This window comes from Bombina bombina, chromosome 1, assembly GCF_027579735.1.
Source record: "Bombina bombina isolate aBomBom1 chromosome 1, aBomBom1.pri, whole genome shotgun sequence".
NCBI lineage: Eukaryota > Metazoa > Chordata > Amphibia > Anura > Bombinatoridae > Bombina > Bombina bombina.
In genome coordinates this window covers 746,970,048-746,996,098 of record NC_069499.1, presented here as the reverse complement: position 1 = coordinate 746,996,098, position 26,051 = coordinate 746,970,048, and the positions used below count along the sequence as shown (strand labels likewise).

The window sequence follows — 26,051 nt, the reverse complement described above, 5'->3', positions numbered from 1 at the left end:
ACTATAAAGATTATACAACAGGCCTAAAATCTATCAAGAAATACCCCAAAACACTTAACAGAATATGCCAAAGGGCACCAAATGTCAACCCCTCGCTCATAAATAGTGTGTATTTATGGTCTGTCGTCACCGACTTGACATACACCCTGTGCTGAAAAAGTAAATCATAAAAAAACAATTGTTGTTAGATTATTTTATTATAAAACTAAGACCTGAGACCTAAGAAGTAAACCATAAGCAGAACACCAGACTCTTAACAATAAACCCAACATCAATCAACCATCTCAAATATCATAAAGAGCCTACTCAATGATATTCACGCATAAGACTCCGGGTCCCATATAGGAATAAACCATATAACATTACTATCAATGTGACTCTTATCGTATACCATAATAGAGTGCATAACTCGCTAAAACATTCCTGCTGGCAAAACAGAGGGCAACGCGGATCAGGCAGCGAAAAAAAAGGGGGATCCCACACTTACTAAACCAATGAGACAGTGAACCTACAGTACATATAAGCTAACATATACAAATAAAATGAGACCACTGAAGGCCCCAAGTAAAAACAATTAGTCCTTTGTAACACCTATTCAACACCAATAAATAGATTACACTAAATTGATCTATGGAGGAAGAGAAATACGAAATATCGCTCATGGGGATAATTAAGGGTCAGTCACATAATGTAGGGAGGATAAGCCAACCCTACAAAAAGGAAGCAAATCTATGTTAAATCCTAATCATAAAATTACGTAATGGGATCATGTACTCTCATCTTGTAATGGAATTGCAGACTCCCTCATATTTCCGAAAGGTAAACATGATGAGAGGTCACCTCACAAGAACGCTTGCCATCCAGATTGTACATTAAGACCTCTGGGAGCTAGGGTGCCAAGTTCATGTATCCATCTGGCTTCCTTCTGAAGTAGGATCCTCGCTCTGTTGCCACCTCTGTTAAGTACTGGAACATGATCAATTATTCAGAAACTCAAGTCCGCAACTGTATGCCTACTCTCCAAAAAATGTTGGCTACTGGTTGCTACGTTTTGTCATTCTTCAGGGCAGCCCTGATGCCTGATCGATGGTCTTCCCAACGTAAAAGAGTCCACATGGACAATTGAGGAGATAGATGATGTGAGTCGTTGTACATGTAAGGAAGTAATTGATCTTGTATTTCTTCTTCTTGTCAGGGTGTTGAAACATACTCCCAGTGTGCATACTATTGCATGTCACACAGCCCAAGCATTTAAAGCATCCGCATTTACGTTTTAACCACGTCTGTTTTTCAGTAAGTGTTCGAAAATCCGTTTTCATCAGGTGATCCTTCAAACTCTTACCCCTTCTATATGCAAGTCGAGGGGCCCCCCCAGCAAGAGAAGGGTAATGAGGGGTCCGACTGGATCAGTTTCCATTCGTCTTTGATAGCTTTAGTGTTACGGTGTTGGTCAGGAGTATATATCGTCACAAATGTAAGTTGTGGAACTTTATCTGATGCACTCTGGATGTCTTCAGTCGCTCCCTTAGTTACTTGATCACACATAGCCTGTAATAAGGGTTTCTTATAACCTCGCTGTGTGAATCTCTCAACCATTTCACTCAGTTGTGTTTCCCCCCTGCGATGTATCGGTGTTGTTTCGAATCACCCTTTGAAACTAGGCCTTGGGGATATTACGGATCAACGCCGGTTGATGACAGCTGTCAGCATGGAGTATAGAATTGCGGTCAGTCTTTTTTCTGAACAAGGTGGTTCCCAATGTCCCATTGGTTTTAAAAACTCTCACATCCAGGTAATCCACAGAGTTCTTATCCGCCACATGCTGAAATCTAATAGTGCTCTCCATTGTATTCAGCGACTCTATCCAGGTCTCTAATGACTCCATATCATCCTGCCAGATCAGAAACAAGTCGTCAATATATCTGCGGTAAAATGTTATATTATTTTATATTATATTATTACTTCTTTTTTTTTAATATTCAACTTTTAGTTATTAAAATGTTATATACTCTATACCAAGTGTGGCCAAAAACTGGATGGTTATCTACTAGGCTGATCAGATAACAACAAAATGGTTGTGTGATCTTTCTCAGTCAATATGTTAACATGGTCATAGTTTAACAGATCTTATTCAGGTCAAGAATACTAAACGTGTTGTACAATGCCTGTAAGTGTATAGAATTTCTTAAGGTTTGACATGAGCACATATAGATCAGATTGACAAACTTTACTGAAAAGTTCAGTAAAGTTTGAACCTCAATGTTTTATTCCCTCTGGATTGCTGCATGTATTGCAAAAGAGAACAAATGTCTGAAAACCTGCACATCGCTGCACAATAGGATTCTGGCATTTGTTGGCTCTTCAGAGGTCCTTAAGAAACCCATATGTTTTATTTCATGTTTCAGGTAGAGCATACAACTTTAAACAACTTTCCATTTTGCTTCTATTTTCTAAATTGCTTTGTTTTCTTAGTATCCTTTGTTAAAAAAAACATACCTAGATAGGCTCAGCAGATTTCCAAAATCCTCTTTAACAAGTTAGTTTCACTCAAAGGAACAAATGGTCTTCTCAAACAAATATATTCTTTTTTTTTTCTAGAGACATTTTTTCAGAAATATGGGATCTATCCTTGCATACGCTTTTCTTGGAACAGCAATGTCCTGTTTTGTTATAGGGTAAGTGTTTGGTTATTATTGTTGTAATGGGATTGAAGATGTACAATTTTGACAACATTGTTTGTTTGAATAATGCTTGTTTCATTTAATAAAATGTAAAATTAAAGGTAGTATAGCACTGATGTTATTAGTGGCATCAAGACATGTAAATGCTTCCAGTCACAGTACCTCTAGTGAGGAAAGAGTTAAAGGGACACTAAACACCTGTCTTCTAATAATCCCTAAAACCTACTTTTTCTTATTAATAAAAATAAAATAATCACTGCTGACTATTTTATATGCTTGAAGGATATTGTTTTAAAGTACAGCACTGATCCACAGCTTGATTCTCCTATGTAAGCTGCCATATTGTAACGCATGCTCATGATGCAGTCAAGTGACACACACGGCTATTTTACATACAGTATACTTAGAGGATCACATCTGTGTGAGCTGCTGTGACTGAAGAAACCTATATATTAGAGTATAAATGTATTAGATTTAGCCATGTATGTATAATACACATCACATCATATGCATCTTAACTTTAATAAAATGCTTATTAAGTACTGTGTATTTGTGTTTCTAACTCCCCCCACAGTTAAAACTTCAAACTGGCCACAAGTTTTAGGTTTTAATAAAAGCCGTTTTCTGCAGGCACTATTATCTGTGTAATTTATTTGTTGTAACCTCCGTGGGGGAAGAGGGAGGGGGAGGCTGTGACGCTGCATATACTCTAGGTGCAGAAGATTTCTGCTTTTCAAGACTTCTCCTGTTAATATATAAATCACTAAGGACTGACAGTTGTACAAGCTTAGTGATCGTTTAGCAATGATTGTCTGCATTGAAAGAGCCGATTATTGCTAAACGATCTCTAAGCTTGTACAACTGTCAGTCCTTAGTGATTTATATATAAACAGGAGAAGTCTTGAAAAGCAGAAATCTTCTGCACCTAGAGTATATGCAGCGTCACAGCCTCCCCCTCCCTCTTCCCCCACGGAGGTTACAACAAATAAATTACACAGATAATAGTGCCTGCAGAAAACGACTTTTATTAAAACCTAAAACTTGTGGCCAGTTTGAAGTTTTAACTGTGGGGGGAGTTAGAAACACAAATACACAGTATTTAAAGGGACATTAAACCCAAAAATATTATTTCATGATTCAGATAAACAATTTTAAACAACATTCCAATTTACTTCTATTATATAATTTGCTTAATTCTTTAGATATCCTTGGCTGAAGAAATAGCAATGCACATGGGTGAGCCAATCACAAGAAGCATTTGTGTGCAGCCACCAATCAGAAGCTACTGAGCCTATCTAGATATGCTTTCCAGCAAGGAATATCATACGAGTGAAGCAAATTAGATAATAGAAGTAAATTAGAAAGTTGTTTAAAATTGCATGCTCTTTCTAAATCATGAAAGAAAAAAATTGGGTTTCATGTCCCTTTTAATAAGCATGTTATTTAAGTTAAGATGCATATGATGTGTATTATACATACATGGCTAAATCTAATACATTTATACTCTAATAAATATGTTTCTTCAGTCACAGCAGCTCACACAGATGTGATCCTCTAAGTATACTGTATGTAATATAGCCGTGTGTGTCACTTGACTGCATCATGAGCATGTGTCTTCTGTGCCCCTGCCTACAGCGTGCATTACAATATGGCAGCTTACATAGGAGAATCAAGCTGTGGATCAGTGCTGTACTTTAAAACAATATCCTTCAACAGTTTGGGGTAAGAAGAGCATATAAAATAGTCAGCAGTGATTATTTTATTTTTATAATTAAGAAAAAGTAGGTTTAAGGGATTTTCATCATGTGTTAAATGTCCCTTTAATACTATGTAATCTAGAGCATCCTTGACATCCAAGAGCGTTCAGAGAACTTTACTGCATGTACAACTCCCTTTTAGCTAAGCTGCATTGGCTATTTGTTTTAAACTAGAGCTAATTTAATTAAGCTGTGTTAGTAGCTTTTTGGGCTATGTGGAGCAGATTTACATAAGTGAGCCTGCCACATATGTGAGCTGTAGAAACCACTTTTTCCTCTCCACTGTCTCAGGGGTGGCGAGATCAATCACCCTGACACACACTCATTCTTGGTAATTGACATGCCCTGCTCTAGCGCAGTTGATTGGACCGGAGCAGGGGCGGCATTGCACATGAATCCTCTAAATTTTGTAGTGCAATGCAAGATTGCAAGTGGTGATTGCAGGCAGACAGGTTCACTACTTGCAAACCTGTCCGCCTGCAGGAATAGTAAATCTAATCCCCTATGTATCATTGCTAGTGTTTTGCATGATAATGCAAAGATGGTGACACAAGAGCATACCTTTCTTTCATGTAATTGACAAGAGTCCATGAGCTAGTGACGTATGGGATATACAATCCTACCAGGAGGGGCAAAGTTTCCCAAACCTCAAAATGCCTATAAATACACCCCTCACCACACCCACAATTCAGTTTTACAAACTTTGCCTCCTATGGAGGTGGTGAAGCAAGTTTGTGCTAAAATTTCTACGTTGACATGCGCTTCTCATCATTTTGAAGCCTGATTCCTCTCAGTACAGCGAATGTCAGAGGGATGTGAAGGGAGTATCACCTATTGAATGCAGTGATTTCCCTAACGGGGGTCAATTTCATAGGTTCTCTGTTATTGGTCGTAGAGATTCATCTCCTACCTCCCTTTTCAGATTGACGATATACTCTCATATACCATTACCTCTACTGATAACTGTTTCAGTACTGGTTTGGCTATCTGCTATATGTGGATGCGTGTCTTTTTGGTAAGTATGTTTTTTATTACTTAAGACACCCCAGCTATGGTCTGGCACTTTATGCATTTATATAAAGTTCTAAATATATGTATTGTACTTATAGTTGCCATGAGTCAGGTTCATGTATTTCCTTGTGCAGACTGTCAGTTTCATATTTGGGAAATAAAACATATTAAGAAATATTTTTTTCTTACCTGCGGTTTAATCTTTTTTCAAATTGACTACTTTTACTCTTTCAAATTGCGGGCAGCATTAGGCCCGCGGGTGTGCCAAATGCTAGACTTTATTGCGTCGTCATTGGCACGAGAATTTTTTGGCGCGAAAAGTAAGTCCGTTGACGCAAGTTCGTCACTTCCGGTGTCGTAGTTGACGCGGAAGTCTTACACATGGTTGCGTCGATGGTGACGCAAGTGTGTCATTTCCGGATATGGTTGGCACCAAATTTTTTTCTCAGACCTGGAGTCTTCAGGGGTAGTCATGCCGGTTCCTTTTCAGGAACAGGGTCTGGGGTTTTATTTAATTCTATTTATTGTCCCAAAGAAGGAAAATTCATTCAGACCAGTTCTGGATCTGAAAATTTTGAATCGCTATGTAAGAGTACCAACTTTCAAGATGGTGACTATAAGGACTATTCTGCCTTTTGTTCAGCAAGGACATTATATGTCCATAATAGACTTGCAGGATGCATACCTTCATATTCCGATTCATCCAGAACAGTTCCTGAGATTCTCTTTTCTAGACAAGCATTACCAATTTGTTGCTCTTCCATTTGGCCTAGCAACAGCTCCAAGAATCTTTTCAAAGGTTCTAGGTGCCCTACTCTCTGTAATCATAGAGCAGGGTATTGCGGTGTTACCTTATTTGGACGATATCTTGGTACTAGTTCAGTCTTTACGTTCTGCAGAATCTCACACAAATCAACTAGTGTTGTTTCTTAAAAAACATGGTTGGAGGATCAATTTACCAAAAAGTTTCTTGATTCCTCAGACAAGGGTCACCTTTTTAGGTTTCCAGATAGATTCAGTGTCCATGACTCTGTCTCTAACAGACAAGAGTCGTTTGAAATTGGTTGCAGCCTGTCGGCACCTTCAGTCTGTCATTCCCTTCAGTGGCTATGTGCATGGAAGTTTTAGGCCTCATGACTGCAGCATTGGACGCGATTCCTTTTGCTCGTTTTCCCATGAGACCTCTCCAGCTTTGTATGCTGAATCAATGGAGCAGGGATTATACAAAGATATCACAGTTAATATCCTTAAGTCCCAATGTTCGACTTTCTCTGACGTGGTGGTTAAATCACCAGCGTTTAGTTCAAGGGACTTCCTTTGTTCGCCCAACCTGGACTGTGATCACTACAGACACAAGTCTTTCAGTTTGGGGATCTCTGACAGCACAAGGGGTTTGGAAATCTCAAGAGGCGAGATTACCAATCAATATTTTAGAACTCTGTGCAATTCTTAGAGCTCTTCAGTTTTGGCCTCTGTTGAAGAGAAAACCGTTCATTTGCTTTCAGACAGACAATATCACAACTGTGGCATATGTCAATCATTGGGGACTCACAGTCCCCAAGCAATGAAAGAAGTATCTCGGATACTTGCTTGGGCAGAATCCAGCTCCTGTCTAATATCTGCGGTGCATATCCCAGGTGTAGACAATTGGGAGGCGGATTATCTCAGCCGTCAGACTTTACATCCAGGGGAGTGGTCTCTCCATCCAGATGTATTTTCTCAGATTGTTCAGATGTGGGGTCTTCCAGAGATATATCTCATGGCCTCTCATCTAAACAAGAAACTTCCCAGATACCTGTCCAGGTCCATGGATCCTCAGGCGGAAGCAGTGGATGCGCTGAAACTTCCTTGGTGTTATCATCCTGCTTACATTTTTCCGCCTCTAGTTCTTCCAAGAGTGATATCAAAAATCATCATGGAACAATCGTTTGTGTTGCTGGTGGCTCCAGCATGGCCACACAGGTTTTGGTATGCGAATCTTGTTCGGATGTCCAGTTGCCGACCTTGGCCACTTCCGTTAAGGCCGGACCTTCTGTCTCCAGGTCCGTTTTTCCATCAGGATCTCAAATCCTTAAATTTGAAGGTATGGAAATTGAACGCTTAGTACTAAGTCATAGAGGTTTCTCTGACTCAGTGATTAATACTATGTTACAAGCTCGTAAATCTGTCTCTAGAAAGATCTATTATCGAGTTTGGAAGACCTACATTTCCTGGTGTTCTTCTCATAAATTCTCTTGGCATTCTTTTAGAATTCCTAGAATTCTACAGTTTCTTCAGGATGGTTTGGATAAGGGTTTGTCTGCAAGTTCCTTGAAGGGACAAATCTCTGCCCTTTCTGTTTTATTTCACAGAAAGATTGCTAAACTTCCTGATATTCACTGTTTTGTTCAGGCTTTAGTTCATATTAAGCCCGTCATTAAATCAATTTCTCCTCCTTGGAGTCTTAATTTGGTTTTGAAGGCGTTACAGGCTCCTCCATTTGAGCCTATGCATTCTTTGGACATTAAACTACTTTCTTGGAAAGTGTTGTTCCTTTTGGCCATCTCTTCTGCTAGAAGAGTTTCTGAGCTATCTGTTCTTTCTTGTGAATCTCCTTTTCTGATTTTTCATCAGGATACAGCGGTTTTGCGGACTTCATTTACATTTTTGCCTAAAGTTGTGAATTCTAACAACATTAGTAGAGAAATTTGTTGTCCCTTCCTTGTGTCCTAATCCTAAAAATTCTTTGGAAAGATCCTTACATTCTTTGGATGTGGTAAGAGCTTTGAAATATTATGTTGAAGCTACTAAAAATTTCACGAAGACTTCTAGTCTATTTGTTATATTTTCTGGTCCTAGGAAAGGTCAGAAGGCATCTGCTATTTCCTTGGCTTCTTGGTTATAGGTTTTAATTCATCAAGCTTATTTGGAGTCGGGTCAGACCCCGCCTCAGAGAATTACAGCTCATTCTACTAGATCAGTCTCCACTTTGTGGGCTTTTAAGAATGAATCTTCAGTTGATCAGATTTGCAAAGCTGCAACTTGGTCTTCTTTGCATACATTTACTAAATTCTACCATTTTGATGTATTTGCTTCTTCAGAAGCAGTTTTTGGTTTTTCTTTTCATTATGAGAATAACTTATATTTTGGGTTGTGGATTATTTTTTCAGTGAGAAATGGCTGTTTATTTTTATCCCTCCCTCTCTAGTGACTCTTGAGTGGAGTTCCACATCTTGGGTACGTCAGTAGCTCATGGACTCTTGCCAATTACATGAAAGAAAATATAATTTATGTAAGAACTTACATGGTAAATTAATATCTTTCATATTGGCAAGAGTCCATGAGACCCACCCTTTTTATGGTGGTTATGATTTTTTTTTTTTTTTGTATAAAGGACAATTATTTCCAAATTCCTTTGTTGATGCTTTTTACTCCTTTCTTTATCACCCCACTTCTTGGCTATTCGTTAAACCGAATTGTGGGTGTGGTGAGGGGTGTATTTATAGGCATTTTGAGGTTTGGGAAACTTTGCCCCTCCTGGTAGGATTGTAAATCCCATACGTCACTAGCTCATGGACTCTTGCCAATATGAAAGAAATTAATTTATCAGGTAAATTCTTACATAAATTATGTTTTTCAATGCAAATAATATTGTGTCAGTATCATTGAAGACGATGGAGGTGGTGAAAGGAAGGAAGGTAGATTGAGGAATATTATAGGATTTTGTCACTGAAATATGAATAGTATGAACATGTATTTCATTCTGCAGTTATAAGATGTGGGGTATTTCATAGGATGCATTGTCATATTTATCTTGAATGGCTTGTGGATATTGGCAGTTGAGCATTTTGTTTACTTTCCAGGGCTTTAATTTATGGCTGTGTTAAGCTGATGAAGGTGACTGGAACCCTCGGTGGAGATTTTTTTTTTACTGACTGCTTATTTTTTGGGGCCATAATATCTGCAACTGATCCAGGTATATCATATGTACTGTCTGTTGGTATTCTGTGTTGCAGACATTATTTAATGTCATATTCTCGCAAATTTATAATCAATTTTGTGCATTGGATTCCACTTTAATTTGAGTTATCATATTTGCAAGTGCTTCTAAACCTAATATTACTTGTTAATAGCTATTAAAATAAGGACTACTATAATGTATGAATAAAGGAAACCTATTTTTTTACTATATCATATAAGACTCTTGAATGTGAGATGAGGCAAGAAATAACTTTCAGAAGTGGTCTAGTTGTAATGTATTGAACTAAATATAAGGCCCAAGAGCAAAGGGCATTTGCAGTTCTAAAACCAATAGGAAATTAGGCGGAGTAGATACTGTAAATAAGCACTGTTGTGCACCTGAAAATACATCCTTAAAGTGTTAAAAAGTATATTAATATAACTGTGTTGGTTATACAAAACTGGAGAATGGTAAATAAAGGGATTATATATTTTTTAAACAATAAATATTTTGGAGTAGACTGTCAATTTTCTTGTCAAGCCATAATATATATATATATATATATATATATATATATATATATATATATATATATATATATATATATATATATATATATATATATATATATATATATATATATATATATATATATATATATATATATATATATATACACACACATATATATATATATATACATACATACAACTTTGCAAGAAAGGAGGGCACTCACAGGATTTGAAAATAGTCAATAGGGTTTATTGAACATACATAGCATTTTTATTTTTTTAATATATTTTTTTATTGAAGTCATAAACAGATACAACCAAAGGGTATGTCCCAAAACATTTACAGAAAAGTGCAAATACAATATTGTTAGATAAGTGTTACAAGCAAAACCCTACAGTAAGGGCATACTGTATCCAAATAGCACACGTAATGTTATAAAATTTGGGTAGTTTACAGTAAAACTTCAGTTTTATAATAAAGGTAGTATCAATAAAACAAAAATAGTCCTCCCTGGGCCATATAGAAGGCAAATTAGAGTGTCCACTCAGATACAATTAGGGCCAGGGGGGATAAGCTTTATAGTTTAAAGGGGGGGGGGGGATGCAGCGGGCAAGAGTTGCTCGAAATATAATAGAGGGGGGGGGGGGGTGGAGTGCGGAGCCAGGCGGGATGTCACTCTTATATTAACTATTATCGGGACCCTAAGTGAGCATTAGTTTTAATTGCCAAGTAAACTCTTAAAAATATCTAGACAGAGTATAAAGTAATTATAAATATCGACATAAGAGCATAATGAGGTTAATCACAAGGCCTAAACTGTACATCTCTTATATGTCATAGACAGAACTGTCCTCCACCTCCTAAAATCAAGTGTATCGAGCATAAATATAAGTTAACACCACTGATATGGAGATTTACCTGTAAGAACCGGTAGGATAATGTCCTGAGAGAGCCATGAAACCCCAACAAGTACATATGATATATAATAGTGATTAAGATAGGATGTAGTAATTGTTGCACTCATTGCTCTATGGTGCTGTTGTACTCATACGTGGTACTAAACAAAATATCATGAGAGAGACAATAAGGAGAAATAGATGCCTGAGACCAAGTTGTTAATGTGGGCTAGGAACCAACCTGAATATAACATGTTAATATATATCTAAACAAAAGTACATTTGTTAACACTAGAATATGTAAGTACTAGAGCCCTATAAAAGTTAACCTTTCAGTTCAGGCATCGTACTAGAGATATAGCAGGATAGGAGATTTAAAAATATTGATGAGCCATGATATATGAATATGAAACTATAAGTATATCAGGTGTCATGGCCTCATGTCACAGACAATTGAACTGTAAGATAGTAATATGGGGTGTTAATCAAAATCTCCCACCTCCCTCACCAGCTGGGGAAAGGGCAGGCCTCACTTGGTCTAGAAAGAGTAGGACTCAGCCCAAGTAACATTAATATATGTACCTGAGATATCACTCATGCCCCAATATGTCAACTTCTAATATGTAGTGTCTAGAATGTAAAAATTAGTTTGGCAATTGTAATACATAATTAACCCCTTAACGACTAAGGACGTACGCCACACGCCCTCAAAAAAAAATACAGTTAATGACCGAGGACGTGTGGCGTACGTCCTTGGTCTGGAAAGCAGCTGGAAGCGATCCTGTTCGCTTCCAGTTGCTTTCCGGTTATTGCAGTGATGCCTCGATATTGAGGCATCCTGCAATAACCTTTTTTAGCAATCCGGTGCAGAGAGAGCCACTCTGTGGCCCTCTCTGCACCGGACATCACCGGCTAAATCCGTTGGTGGGTGGGAGCCGGTTCGGGAGGCGGGTGGCGGCCATCGATGGCCCTGATGATGTGTAGGGGGGCGGGATCATGGGCGGGGGTGATCAGAGGCGCGCACGGGAGGGCGGGCGCGTGCACGGGGAGGGAGCGGGTGGGAACAGCTACACTACAGAAAAATTATGTATGAAAAGTTTTAAAAAATAGTTTTAGTTATGTAAAAATACATTAGTCAGGGGGTGGGGGATTGGTCTGTGGTGGGGGGGGGGAAGCTACACTACAGAAAAACAGGCAAAAAAATAAAAATAAAACATTTTTTTTGCAAACTGGGTACTGCCAGTACCCAAGATGGCCCCCAATAAGGCAGAGGGGGAGGTTAAGGAGCTGTTTTGGGGGGGATTAGGGAGGTTGGGGGCTAAGGGGGGATCCTACAAAGTAGCATTTAAAAAAAACAAAAAAAAAAAAAAACTTTTATTTTAGTACTGGCAGACTTTCTGCCAGTACTTAAGATGGCGGGGACAGTTGTGGGGGAGGGATCAGGGGGTCTGATGTGTCAGGTGGGAGGCTGATCTCTACACTTAAGCTAAATTTAACCCTGCAAGCTCCCTACAAACTACCTAATTAACCCCTTCACTGCTAGCCATAATACACGTGTGATGCGCAGCAGCACTTAGCGGCCTTCTAATTACCAAAAAGCAACGCCAAAGTCATATATGTCTGCTATTTCTGAACAAAGGGGATCCCAGAGAAGCATTTACAACCATTTGTGCCATAATTGCACATGCTGTTTGTAAATAATTTCAGTGAGAAACCTAAAATTGTGAAAAATTTAGCGTTTTTTTTTATTTGATTGCATTTGGTGGTGAAATGGTGGCATGAAATATACCAAAATGGGCCTAGATCAATACTTGGGGTTGTCTACTACACTACACTGAAGCTAAAATTAACCCTAGAAGCTCCCTACATGCTCCCTAATTAACCCCTTCACTGCTGGGCATAATACACGTGTGGTGCGCAGTCGCATTTAGCAGCCTTCTAATTTAGTAAAAAGCAAAACCAAAGCTATATATGTCTGCTATTTATGAACAAAGGGGATCCCAGAGAAGCATTTACAACCATGTATGCTATAATTGCATAAGTTTTTTGTAAATAATTTCAGTGAGAAACCTAAAGTTTGTGAAAAAAATTGTGAAAAAGTGAACAATTTTTTTTATTTGATCGCATTTGGCGGTGAAATGGTGGCATGAAATATACCAAAATGGGCCTAGATCAATACTTTGGGATGTCTTCTAAAAAAAATATATACATGTCAATGGATATTCAGGGATTCCTGAAAGATATCAGTGTCCCAATGTAACTATCGCTAATTTTGAAAAAAAGTGGTTTGGAAATAGCAAAGTGCTACTTGTATTTATGGCCCTATAACTTGCAAAAAAAGCAAAGAACATGTAAACATTGGGTATTTCTAAACTCAGGACAAAATTTAGAAACTATTTAGCATATGTTTTTTTTTGGTGGTTGTAGATGTATAACAGATTTTGGGGGTCAAAGTTAGAAAAAGTGTGTTTTTTTCCATTTTTTCCTCATATTTTATAATTTTTTTTTTTTTTTTTTTTTTTTTCCAACAAGCTTTATTGTATATCAGAAAGAAGGTGTACATAGTTTACAAAAGCCGTTACAACACTCCGGCCTGCAAGGAACATGTGGTTTTCCAATACTGCATAGACAGGTAAACAATTAGGAACAAACCTTAGTGTTCGAATCTTTAAAGTCCGTGGTATCGTACACAATTAAGTCCCGATAGGACCAAAAGTCTGTTGGTATTTTCAATTTGAGCAAAAATAAAAGAGCAACACAATATGGTGAACAACAAAATTAAATAAGAGAAAAAAAAAAAAAAACAACAAAAAACAAACAAAAACAAAAAAACAAAGCATCAAACATCGCTGCGCAGCAAGAGACATTCCTAAGATATAGTAAAACGAGTGAATAAACAACAGTTTATGCAGGGAAAAAAAAAAAGAACCCCTAAAAACATCCATCTGAGGGGTGTAGCAGGCATTAGCATTGCCCAGCCCTTTGTCGCCGTAGAGTAGATTACCATGTATGTATTTTGTACCTCAGGGTCATGTAGTCATATAGTCATCTAACAGTTTGATCCAAAATTTAACATCCACCCCCCTCCTATCAACAACCCCAGCCCCTATGCGTCATGTACCGGGAACATAAGTGGTGTCAAGTAGGGCTCCAGTTAGTCTCCCATTCCTGCGTCAGTAATTATACGTGTGACTATTGTGCCTACAGCACAGGGGGGGGAAACATCGGCACTATGGATTGGGGCGTTGTCTCAGCTACAGAGTGGGCGTATGTCTCCCAGTAGAATAACATAGAACAGTAAAAATCTAGTCTATTAGTTTTATGGTAGTGAAATTTTTCTAAAGAAATAAGGAGCGCAACATTTCGTCTCCACTCTGATCTAGAAGGGGTGATGTGCTGCTTCCATAATCTGGGGATTAATTGCTTAGCACTGCTGAGCATGATGTATAGTAAGACCTTTTTGTATTTGCATTTAATCCTAGACGGCTTGTTAAATAGTATCGTCAAGGGGTTAAAAGGGATAGATTGCTCAAGGACTTTTTGGATCTCCCTATGAACGTCCCTCCAGAACGGTTGGAGCAGGGGACAATCCCACCAGATATGACTAAGAGTGCCCGGCTCTCCACAACCCCTCCAACAGAGGGGATCGGTTTGCGGATAAATTTTAGCTAACCTACTGGGGTATAAGTACCACCTCCTCAGAAGTTTCATATTGGTCTCTGTGATGCTCATTGACGAGGGCGCCTTGCCCATTTGCTGGAAAATGACATCCCAAGTTTTTGAGGGGATGGACAAGCCCAACTCCGCTTCCCAAGCTTTGGTGTAAGGGGGTAGGCTTTTAGAGTGTATTGTTAATAAAATTTTATAGATTGCTGAGAGTATGCCCCTTGACACCTGTGGGGACCAACAGAGTGTCTCAAAAGGAGTTAAACTACGAGTAAAGCTGGATTTATCCTTATGGCTAGAAAGGAAATGGGAGAGCTGCAAGTATTCCAGCCACCTGGTGAAAAAAGGGATACCCTTGTCGACTATTGCGGCTTTGGATAATATATTCCCATTCTCTGTGACTTGACAACAAGGCAAGCCTGCTAGAATCGTATATGAATCACCTGTCCAATAATGTTTCAGCGGAGGGAATTCATTATTATGAAGTAAGGGAGTTAGAGGAGAAGGGATTGACGAAACCCCTCTCTGGTTGCATGAAAGGCTATCCCATGTATGAAGTGTAGCAGATATCAATGTAGGGATGTGTAGTGGTACATTCCTGTGACGTTTGGAGGTCCAACACAATGCCCCCAGGCTTCTAGTGCCCACTAAGTCATGCTCAAGCTTCACCCACTCCTTATCCTTTATATTTTTACACCAATCTACTATTCTAGTCAATTGTGCCGCCTGATGATAAAACAAAAGATTAGGTACTCCCAGGCCTCCTCTGTCCCTGCTTCTATAGAGTGTGGATTTAGACATTCTAGGATGTTTTTTTGCCCAAATGAAGTCATTTACCAGTGCCTGTACAGCACCTATATATTGAGAGGGGAGTTGTATGGGAATAGTCTGGAACAGGTAGAGGAAGCGGGGTAAGATACTCATCTTAAAGGCCTGGATCCTTCCCAACCAAGAAAGGCATTTGCTCCTCCAAGCCAGCATATCTACACTAATGGCTTTAAGAAGGCTTTGATAATTCAATTGGAGAAGGGATTCTCTGGAAAGCGATATCTGTATCCCTAAATATTTTATAGAGTCATATTGCTGTGTGAAGTGAAATTGTGAGATAATCTGATTGGCCACTTGCCTAGTTATCCCCACCCCCAGGAACTCCGATTTGGACATGTTTATTTTAAAATTTGATAAGCTACTATATTGTTTAATGACCGGCATTAGAGCGGTGAGGGACTGTAAAGGGGAGGAAAATGAAAATAGCACGTCGTCAGCATATAAGGTTGTTTTATACTGCGTATCTGCTATGTGAATGCCATGTATTTTATCGTCTTCCCTAACCCTGGCCGCTAGTACTTCCATTGCTAATATAAAAAGTAATGGAGAAAGGGGGCAACCCTGCCTTGTTCCGTTTAATATGGGGAGGGGGTCAGACAGAGAGTCGTTCAATTTAATGCGGGCTTTCGGAGTATTATACAAAGCAAATATTTTCCCTATCAAGGTCTCCCCTATGCCAAATCTTTCTAAGGTGGATTTCAGAAATAGCCAATCCAACCTATCAAAGGCCTTTTCAGCGTCTATTGTTAAAAAGATAGATGGTATATTACGTGTTTGGGAGTACTCTAGCAAATTAAGAACCTTAAGAGTGTTATCCCGTGCCTCTCTATTAGGCACAAAACCCACTTGGTTTAAATGTATTAATAGTGGCAAGAACTTGTTGATTCTGGAGGCAATGAGCTTCGCATATAGTTTTACATCTACGTTTAATAATGATATGGGGCGAAAGTTAGATGGGGTGTCAGGGGGCTTGCCGGGTTTGGGAATCACAGCAATATGGGCTTCTAGCATTGTGGGAAGGAATGGGTGTTCTTTGTCGGTAGAGTTGAATATTGTGCATAAATGGGGGAGGAGGATCGGTGCAAATTTCTTGTAGTATGCTACAGTGAAGCCATCTGGGCCTGGGCTTTTGCCTGCAGGGAGTTGTTTAAGGGCAGCTAAAATTTCCATCATTGTAAACGGGGCTTCTAATTCCTCTCTCTGCGTGACGGTGAGTTGGGGAAGATGTGTGTTTAATAAATATGCATTTATGGCACTTACTCTATCTTCAGGTGTGTCGGGCTTCGGTAAGTTGTATAGTTCAGAGTAATACATCTGAAACTGAGAGAGGATCTCAGGTGTAGTACTCACCCTTTGTTGTGTGGGGGTGCGGACCTCGTGTATGAAAGATTTTAGTTTTTTCAATTTGAGGGAGCGAGCGAGAAGTTTGCCAGCTCTATTGCTCTCAAAGTGAAACTTCTGCTTGGTTTTCAAGGCTAAGGTATTAGCTTCGTGTATCATTTGATCATGCACTATCTTTCTTGCCTTATCTAAGTCCGCAAGAATTTGTGGGGAGGTAGGATCGCGCTTATGATCATATTCTAATTTGGATAACAATTCAGTGGAAGATTTATACAGTGCTCTCGCTGTCTGTCTGACCCGGGCTTGATGTTTTATAAATTCCCCTCTGATAAAGCATTTGTGTGCCTCCCAAACAATCAAGGGGTCCATCTCGGGCAGAGAGTTAAATTGAAAATATTCAGGGAGGAGTTTCTCTATTTTATCTTTTAAATCGGGGAAGTTTAGTAGGCTGTCATCTAATCTCCATAAGAAAGTGGATTTAGGGACAGAGGGCCATTGAAGCTGCGTAAGAACCGCGGAGTGGTCTGACCATACCGTGTGAGAAAGTCTGGAAGATAAAACATTGGCTAGACCATTCTGGTTTGTTAGGTGATAGTCAATTCTACTATAGGAGCGATGGGGGGCTGAAAAGAAGGTGTAGTCCCTCTTCCCAGGGTTTTTAAATCTCCAAATATCAAATAGTGTCTGCTCTAGCATTATCCGCCATAGGTGCTTGATTGTATGCTTTGGGGTTGAGGGCCTGGGGTTTGTGGTATCAAGGTTTGGTTGCAGAGGGATATTAAAATCCCCCCCCATATAAAGGGCTCCAATCCCGTGGTCAAGGACTTGCGTGAAGCATGTTTTAATAAAGGGGAGCTGCCTGGTGTTGGGGGCATACATACTGGCCAAAGTTACGGGGGAACCAAATAATAAGCCTGTAATACATAAAAATCTGCCGTCAGAGTCTGCATACGTTTGTATAAGTGTGAAGGGTAGATGTTTACTCAGGAGGATGCTCACACCATTACGCTTATGATCAAGAGAACTATGGAAGCATTGCGTGTAATATCCTCCAAAATAACCTGGCTCCCTATTTTTTAAGAAATGAGTCTCCTGTAAAAAAATAATGTCACCCCCCTTTCTACGGAGATCTCTCATGGCCAGAGAGCGTTTCTGGGCGGAGTTTAGACCCCTAGCATTCTGACTAAGTAATGTTATGATTTTACTACTGTTTGTGGCCATGGGGTGGCATTGTTATCGAGAACAGATGTATGCTTTGAGAATTATTAGCTCTACTCTTCCTAACAGTCTTTATCTGAAGGGGCAATTCAATACAATCCCGCAAACCCATGTCTCTGCTGCGCAACGTTAACATTAAAACCAGAAAACTAAATTTTTGCAAATAGCATAAATTGAAGTTAAACAAAAAGTATCTTAATGATATTAGAGTCATATGACAACGAAAAAATTGTGCGAGGGGGAAATGTTAATCCGCAACCACTCTAAACATATTATTCTAAATTTTAACTATTGCCCAACCACCACTTCATCTGACCCCAAGCGTGAGGGTACCCGTCCTCGCAGGCCCCTACCCCGGGGGTCCGAGAAAGCACACTGTAAGTAATAAGTATAACTAATCACATTTGCTCATGAAAGAAGGGGCAGTTAATATAATGCTAAGGGAGAAACGTGCAATAAAATTGAACATAACTGATAAACACATATATATATAACAAGGATCATACTTTACCACTTCGCCCCAGCACCTATCCATGTTAAGAAACAAAACAGAGCAGCCTTCTTCGGCTGCCCATGTCAAAAAGGAAAAGTCCCGCTTGAGAGAGGGCCCATCCAAAGCGGTCCTTAGTTAGGAGAGTTTGTGTGCTCCTTTGAAGGAATGTTCTTAGCTTTGGAGGGTACTCTGTGCCAGTTCCCCGGCTCAGGCCTGGCCGGTCTCCTTTTCTTAGGGGGCTCCATTGATTTCTCCACTGAGAAGCCCGCTGGGGGATCTATTTCCAAAGCATGACAGAAGTCACCTATATCATCCTGAGATTTGCAGACCAATTTTCTGTTTCCGTGTAGGACGTAAAGGTGGAATGGGAACCCCCATCTGTAGAGGATCTTCTTTTGACGAAGGAGTGTAGTCAGGCAGGATAAGTCCCTTCTCCTCTGCAATGTCCTTTGGGACAAGTCTTGGTAGAGTTGGAGGACGACTCCCCGAAACTTCACAGGCTGGTTCTTCCGGGAGAGGTTAAGGAGCTCCTCTTTCTCGCGAAACTCCCTAAACTTCATAATAACATCTCTGGGGGGCGCCGTGTCTGGGGGTTTCGGTCGAAGGGCCCTGTGGGCTCTAACCCATGGAATATCTGTGGTAGGTGAGGTATTCCTGAGATGGGCAAACAGGGCAGGGAGGTAGAGTGGGAAATCTTTAGGCAGCACCGATTCTGGAATACCGCGAATCCTTAGATTCTTCCGGCGGCTTCGATTTTCGAGATCTTCAATCTTATCGTACAAATCAGCTATGAGCTCTGTGTGATGTTTTGTAGTGTCCTGAGATTCATTTATTTCTACCTGAAGGTGGTCAGTGAATTCTTCTAGTGCCTCTACCCTGTTGCCCACTGAGTGTAAATCTTGTTTTATTTCAGCGATTTCTTCACGTATGCAGGAACGAATGATATCTGCAATATCCTGCTTGGACGCCAGTTCAGATAGAATAGTATTAGGTACAGATGTGCTTTCCTCTGCATCATCTGTGTTCCTCAGTGGAGCTGACATCTTTTGTGAAGGTGAAGCATTGATTTCTTTGTTCACCATATTACTTGAGCCAGGGGGGGAAAAAATTTTATCTACCAAGCCATCTTTTTGGCCAGATGACTTAGATATCTTGTTTGGTTTTACTGAGCGTTTGGCGTTCATGTTGTACTGCGGTTCAGTATGAGCTGGTAGAGAGAACCTCACCCCTCAGTGCTATCCCTGCTATGCAGATAGAAAATGTAACAGTCACTTCAACTTTGACCTAACTCCAGAAGGTCTCACAGATGATTAATTTTCTTGTGCTGTTGCAGAGATGTTTTCCCTCCTTTGCCTTTCTTTTTCCTTATTATTCTTTTCCTTTATTGTTATTAAGGAATAAAGCCTTTCTCTCCCTCCATTACAAAGTGGGCTCTATTGTCTGTTCTCCCACTCTCCTCTTCTCCTCTCTGCTTATCCTCTCACCCTTTCTTTTCCCCCTTTTCTCTGTTCTGTGCCTTACATCACGTTTTGTTCAGGGTGTTTGCAAATGCCCCTATATTTCTGAGTTTCCTGGAGGTAGCTACAGAGGACAGGTGTGCTGGACTCTGACAATAACAGATGAGGGAAGTGTGCATTTAAATATTCTGCACCGTGGCATGAAGAACAGGGAGAGTGGATTCCAATCACCCAGTCAGGCTCATGGCCTCATCTGACTGCGTTTGCTGGGGAGGTGTGAAATCGTGCACAAATGACAGAGAGGGGGGCCAAGTGCCGAGCTCGTTTGAACAGGCTCTAATAGGGCCGCGGAGGTGGAGGACCGCGAACGACTACCACAGTTACCAACTTGCTTGTTCTTGTACTGTAGCCGTTCCCGGTTCCTGCAGCCCTCAGTTAGTGAGCGCGCCTCCCGTGTCACACAGGCGCATATGACAGGTCCAGCCCCCACCGTGAGACCCGCAAGCCAGTCGCGGGCAACAATTATAGTGAAGTTTTTGGTGTTTACCCGGCAGGTCTGGCTGTGCGAGCAGTGATGTGCCGTGTGGGGGGAATGATAAGTGCGATGCTGCTGAAGAGGCCAAGCGCACCCGGTCGGTTAAGAAAGGGTCCCCATGAGGAAGTGTGGTGCTGACAGAAAATTAATTCTGTAGTGCCTTATTTGTTCTGCATATTTCTGGCCCTTTCTGGGAATACTGTGGTGTGGCAGGCAGGCAATATTATGTGATTAGTGTTGCAGATCAACGGAGCTGTGGAATTACGCAGCCATCTTAGCTGCTGCCAAGCTCCGCCCCCCATTTTATAATTTTTTTAATAGTAAATTATAAGATATGATGACAATAATGGTATATTTTGAAAGTCCATTTAATGGCGAGAAAAACGGTATATAATATGTGTGGGTACATTAAATGAGTAAGGGGAAAATTACAGCTAAACACAAACACCGCAGAAATGTAAAAATAGCCTTGGTCCCAAACGGACAGAAAATTGAAAAGTGCTGTGGTCATTAAGGGGTTAAATGGATATAGTGGTGAGCTTTCATTAGTCTCATTATGACCTGGAGACAGTGCTTTATATACCAGAATGAATCTTAGCACATGGAATATGAGGACTAGAGTAGAATTAAACATATAAAACAACGGTATCATGACCAACATCTGAAACATATAGAAAAGTGCCCAAAGTATTATAGTAGGAGTCTAGCATCAATTAAATGTTGCCAGCAATGCTTTATGCAAAATTTAAACTCAGATAGATCTATAGGGTATATGGGGGAGGTAGATCTGTAGAATAAATTAAATAGGGGGGTAGTCATCCTACATTTCTGCAGATGGAATTTGACATATAGAGGCATAGCATATACACAAAAAAAACAATATAAAGCTAGACTAAATCGGCCTCTGCACTCTCAGTAGGTACATCCTGCAGGCTACTAACATCAGGCCCTGTCATGATTGTGAGGTTGAGCTAAATTAGATTAGGTATTAAATTATTATGATAAGATAAAAGGGCTTAGTTTGTGATATATAGCTATAACTGTACAGAGTAAACTAAGAGATAATAGTCAGCCTGACTTAATAAGTACCAAGATAGTCAGTGAGGAGGGGTATCAATCCCATTTTATAAAAACTAATAGCTTAATAGTGCAAGATAGCCCTCCTTAATAATACCATATATGCGTGCTATCTTAGAGACACACTGGCTGCAGCTGTTAAAACCTAAAATAGCAACAGTAATCTAGTGAACATTAACATTTAACCCATTCCTCGTCTCAGATTGAAGAGCATAGGATAACATTAAGCAGTCATTGCAATATAAAAATTTACTTTACAAACAGCTTCAGGCTTATTTGGGCTAGTGCTAATGTATGGAGAAAATGTAAAAAAAAAAAAATAATAATAATTAAATGACGCCAAATTAGTGAACGGCATAACTAAAAACCCCAACCGTTGCGCTAGCTAAAACAGCAGCATAGGACTCGATCCTACCAGGATATGACTCTTATATAATACCCAATGTTGTAGGAAACTATATGAATTCGTAGCCACACTTATGCACAAACATATAATAATAACAAAGGTGGGTATAGAACAAAACTGGTAACAGGGTTAATGTAGAAGTGGTCAGTATTAATACAAGTGCTGCGCTTAATGAACGTAGTGTCAAAAGGTAAAATGCAGCATAGACAAAGGGAATTTATCCTACGTACTCGATGAAGCGATTTAAGCTGTTGTGGGCCTCTTTAAAAACCGTCCGCAACTGTAAATGCCAGCTTAATAAAGCAAATACATCTATGTGGTCTGAATGAGACAGGGCAGAGTCAAGCTGTGAGAAGTCCCAGGAGGGATGATCACTGAAATGTCCCATCAACAGCGGAGCAGCATGACATCTTACCCCACTCCGGATCTGGCTATAGGCAGAGTGGCAAGCTTCAGAAGAGCGTTCAAATCTGGTGGTTGTTGCTGAGCCGTGTCCCCAATTCAGGTCTGGAAGATAAGCGTAGCACTGACTATCAGGTGAATGGGCATGTGGCTGTAGTCGGAGGTCTCGACTAGACTCAGCGTCAGTGGGCAGATAGCACAGGGGCAACAAAGTCCGCGTTGTGAACGATCTCTGCGAATTCCTCTCTGAGCCCGCCGAAGATCTGCATCCACCGGTATGATGTGGTGAGTGGTATCTTCTTTGTAGCTATCCGCAGCTGCGTCTCTCTCACCAACAGGCTCCTCACAACGGTGCTTAGGGGCACCGCTAGCTGGTAGATTGTCATCAGCTGTTTCCAGGTGTTCTTCTGGGGATCCCCATAAAGGAGAGGCAGCCGACTTGATTTCCCACGATAGAGTATTATAGTGCGCATCTAGTCTGTGTATTAAGCCATTTAAGGCAGCGATAATCTGCGCCTCCATGTTTGTTTCCGTCCGAAGAGGGTACTTGCTACATTAGCTGGGCTCACATAGAGTCTCACAAAGAGTGTGAAGCAGTACTCTCCTATTTGGGGTCTGGTATTAGGAGTACTCAAGGAGCTGTACTCAGATAGCCAGTATGCACTCACAGTCCAGATCGGGCAAAGGCTATTAGTTCTGTTGTACTTGTAGAGAGTCCATATGAATTTTAAGATGGCCGCTCTTCAGGGAAACAATGTGAAATCCGCGAAAGTCAGAAAAACTCATCTGATTATCCGTTCAGCTCTATTCAACCTCCTCAAGGCTCCTTATGCGGTTTTCAATAACCTTAGTCACTATTTTCAGAGGTTTTGGTAATAAGTGAGTGGACCATTATATAGTTATTTATGTTGTAGGAGCAGAGCTCTCTCTATATGCGGCCATTCAGAAGCCCGGCTTGCTCCGCCCCCCCATACATAGCATTTTAATGCTTAACAAGTCATAGTCGACGTTTCTGCTCTTTTCAGTGAGCCTTCTTCAAGACAAATTTTAAATCTTAGTGCGGCTAACAAGCCGTGCTCCCGGCGTAAAAATTAAACGTCTCAGTCGCACTGAGATTTAAAATTTGTCTTGAAGAAGGCTCACTGAAAAGAGCCGAAACGTTGACTATGACTTGTTACGCATTAAAATTCTATGCATGTTCAATAAACCCTATTGACTATTTTCAAATCCTGTGAGTGCCCTCCTTGTTGTATATGTGTGTATATATGTGTGTGTGTGTGTGTGTGTGTGTATGTATTTGTGTATATACACACACACACATATATATATATATATATATATATATATACAATCCTGTAAGTAATCTTTCTGATGAAGGGGTCTGTATGAACCCCCAAACGTCAATAAACATTGGTTTATAACCCACTATTAACAAGACCTGAGAGTGCTTTCGTTTGTTGCTATATATATATATATGACACACATTATTACTTCTGCTTATTTTCAGGGTTCATATGTGGCCCTTGGGCTGCCAGTTGGCTATCCCTGATATATATTAACAATTAAAGCTTTCAAATATATATATATATATATATATATATATAATTAGATTCATTAGAAAAATATTAAGCACTGCATTTGAGCCAATGAAATCAAACAGTATGGTGGTAGTCCCGAGGTAGAGTGCCAGCAAATTTCTTTTGAATGCCACTTAGGGCAGTTGTGACATAGGGCACCCTTGGACTAAAGTAACATATCACGCCCTTCAAATGCTAAATGACCTTTGTGGTTAAAAACTGTTTACAAGAAACTATTTACTATACATAGGGGAAAACAAAGCAAATTTATATAACCTAATTGTTCAGATGTACACATACATGCTCTCACCAGACATAACTGGACAAGTGAAACCCTTGATTAGCAACATTGATTAATGGTTCAAACAAATTAAGCTTTGTATGTGTTTATATATATATATATATATATATATATATATAAATATTTATTTTTATTATTATTATTATTTATTTTTTTAAATAGGTCTTTCTGCATGAAAAATTAAAGTTTAAGGCCTAGATTTGGAGTTTGGCGTTAGCCGTGAAAACCAGCGTTAGAGGCTCCTAACGCTGGTTTTAGGCTACCGCCAGTATTTGGAGTCACTCAAAATAGGGTCTAACGCTCACTTTTCAGCCGCGACTTTTCCATACCGCAGATCCCCTTACGTCAATTGCATATCCTATCTTTGCAATGGGATTTTTCTAACTCCGGTATTTAGAGTCGTTTCTGAAGTGAGCGTTAGACATCTAACGACAAAACTCCAGCCGCAGGAAAAAAGTCAGTAGTTAAGAGCTTTCTGGCTAACGCCGGTTTATAAAGCTCTTAACTACTGTGCTCTAAAGTACACTAACACCCATAAACTACCTATGTACCCCTAAACCGAGGTCCCCCCACACCGCCGACACTCGAATAATTTTTTTTAACCCCTAATCTGCCGACCGCCACCTACGTTATCCTTATGTACCCCTAATCTGCTGCCCCTAACACCGTCGACCCCTGTATTATATTTATTAACCCCTAACCTGCCCCCCACAACGTCGCCTCCACCTACCTACACTTATTAACCCCTAATCTGCCGACCGCAAAGCGCCGCCACCTACGTTATCCTTATGTACCCCTAATCTGCTGCCCCTAACACCGCCGACCCCTGTATTATATTTATCAACCCCTAATCTGCCCCCCTCAACGTCGCCTCCACCTGCCTACACTTATTAACCCCTAATCTGCGGACCGGACCTGAGTGCTACTATAATAAAGTTATTAACCCCTAATCCGCCTCACTAACCCTATAATAAATAGTATTAACCCCTAATCTGCCCTCCCTAACATCGCCGACACCTAACTTCAATTATTAACCCCTAATCTGCCGACCGGAGCTCACCGCTATTCTAATAAATGGATTAACCCCTAAAGCTAAGTCTAACCCTAACACTAACACCCCCCTAAGTTAAATATAATTTTAATCTAACGAAATTAATTAACTCTTATTAAATAAATTATTCCTAATTAAAGCTAAATACTTACCTGTAAAATAAATCCTAATATAGCTACAATATAAATTATAATTATATTATAGCTATTTTAGGATTAATATTTATTTTACAGGTAACTTTGTATTTATTTTAACCAGGTACAATAGCTAAAATAGTTAAAATAATTACAAATTTACCTGTAAAAGAAATCCTAACCTAAGTTACAATTAAACCTAACACTATACTATCAATAAATTAATTAAATAAACTACCTACAATTACCTACAATTAACCTAACACTACACTATCAATAAATTAATTAAATACAATTCCTACAAATAAATACAATTAAATAAACTTGCTAAAGTACAAAAAATAAAAAAGAACTAAGTTACAAAAAATAAAAAAATATTTACAAACATAAGAAAAATATTACAACAATTTTAAACTAATTACACCTACTCTAAGCCCCCTAATAAAATAACAAAGCCCCCCAAAATAAAAAAATGCCCTACCCTATTCTAAATAACTAAAGTTCAAAGCTCTTTTACCTTACCAGCCCTGAACAGGGCCCTTTGCGGGGCATGCCCCAAGAAGTTCAGCTCTTTTGCCTGTAAAAAAAAACATACAATACCCAAGCCCCCCAACATTACAACCCACCACCCACATACCCCTAATCTAACCCAAACCCCCCTTAAATAAACCTAACACTAAGCCCCTGAAGATCTTCCTACCTTATCTTCACCATACCAGGTTCACCGATCCGTCCTGAAGAGCTCCTCCGATGTCCTGATCCAAGCC

The 26,051-nt window shown here is 39.8% G+C and overlaps 1 protein-coding gene across 1 annotated transcript in view; it reads left to right on the top strand.

The window, feature by feature from the left end:
- SLC9A6 (solute carrier family 9 member A6) overlaps positions 1–26,051 on the top strand; it is a 227,520-nt gene that overhangs the window by 66,514 nt on the left and 134,955 nt on the right. The window contains exons 4-5 of the mRNA XM_053699267.1: positions 2,599–2,675; positions 9,292–9,404. Of these exons, the coding sequence (XP_053555242.1) occupies positions 2,599–2,675; positions 9,292–9,404 (190 nt within the window). The remainder of the gene's footprint in view (positions 1–2,598; positions 2,676–9,291; positions 9,405–26,051) is intronic.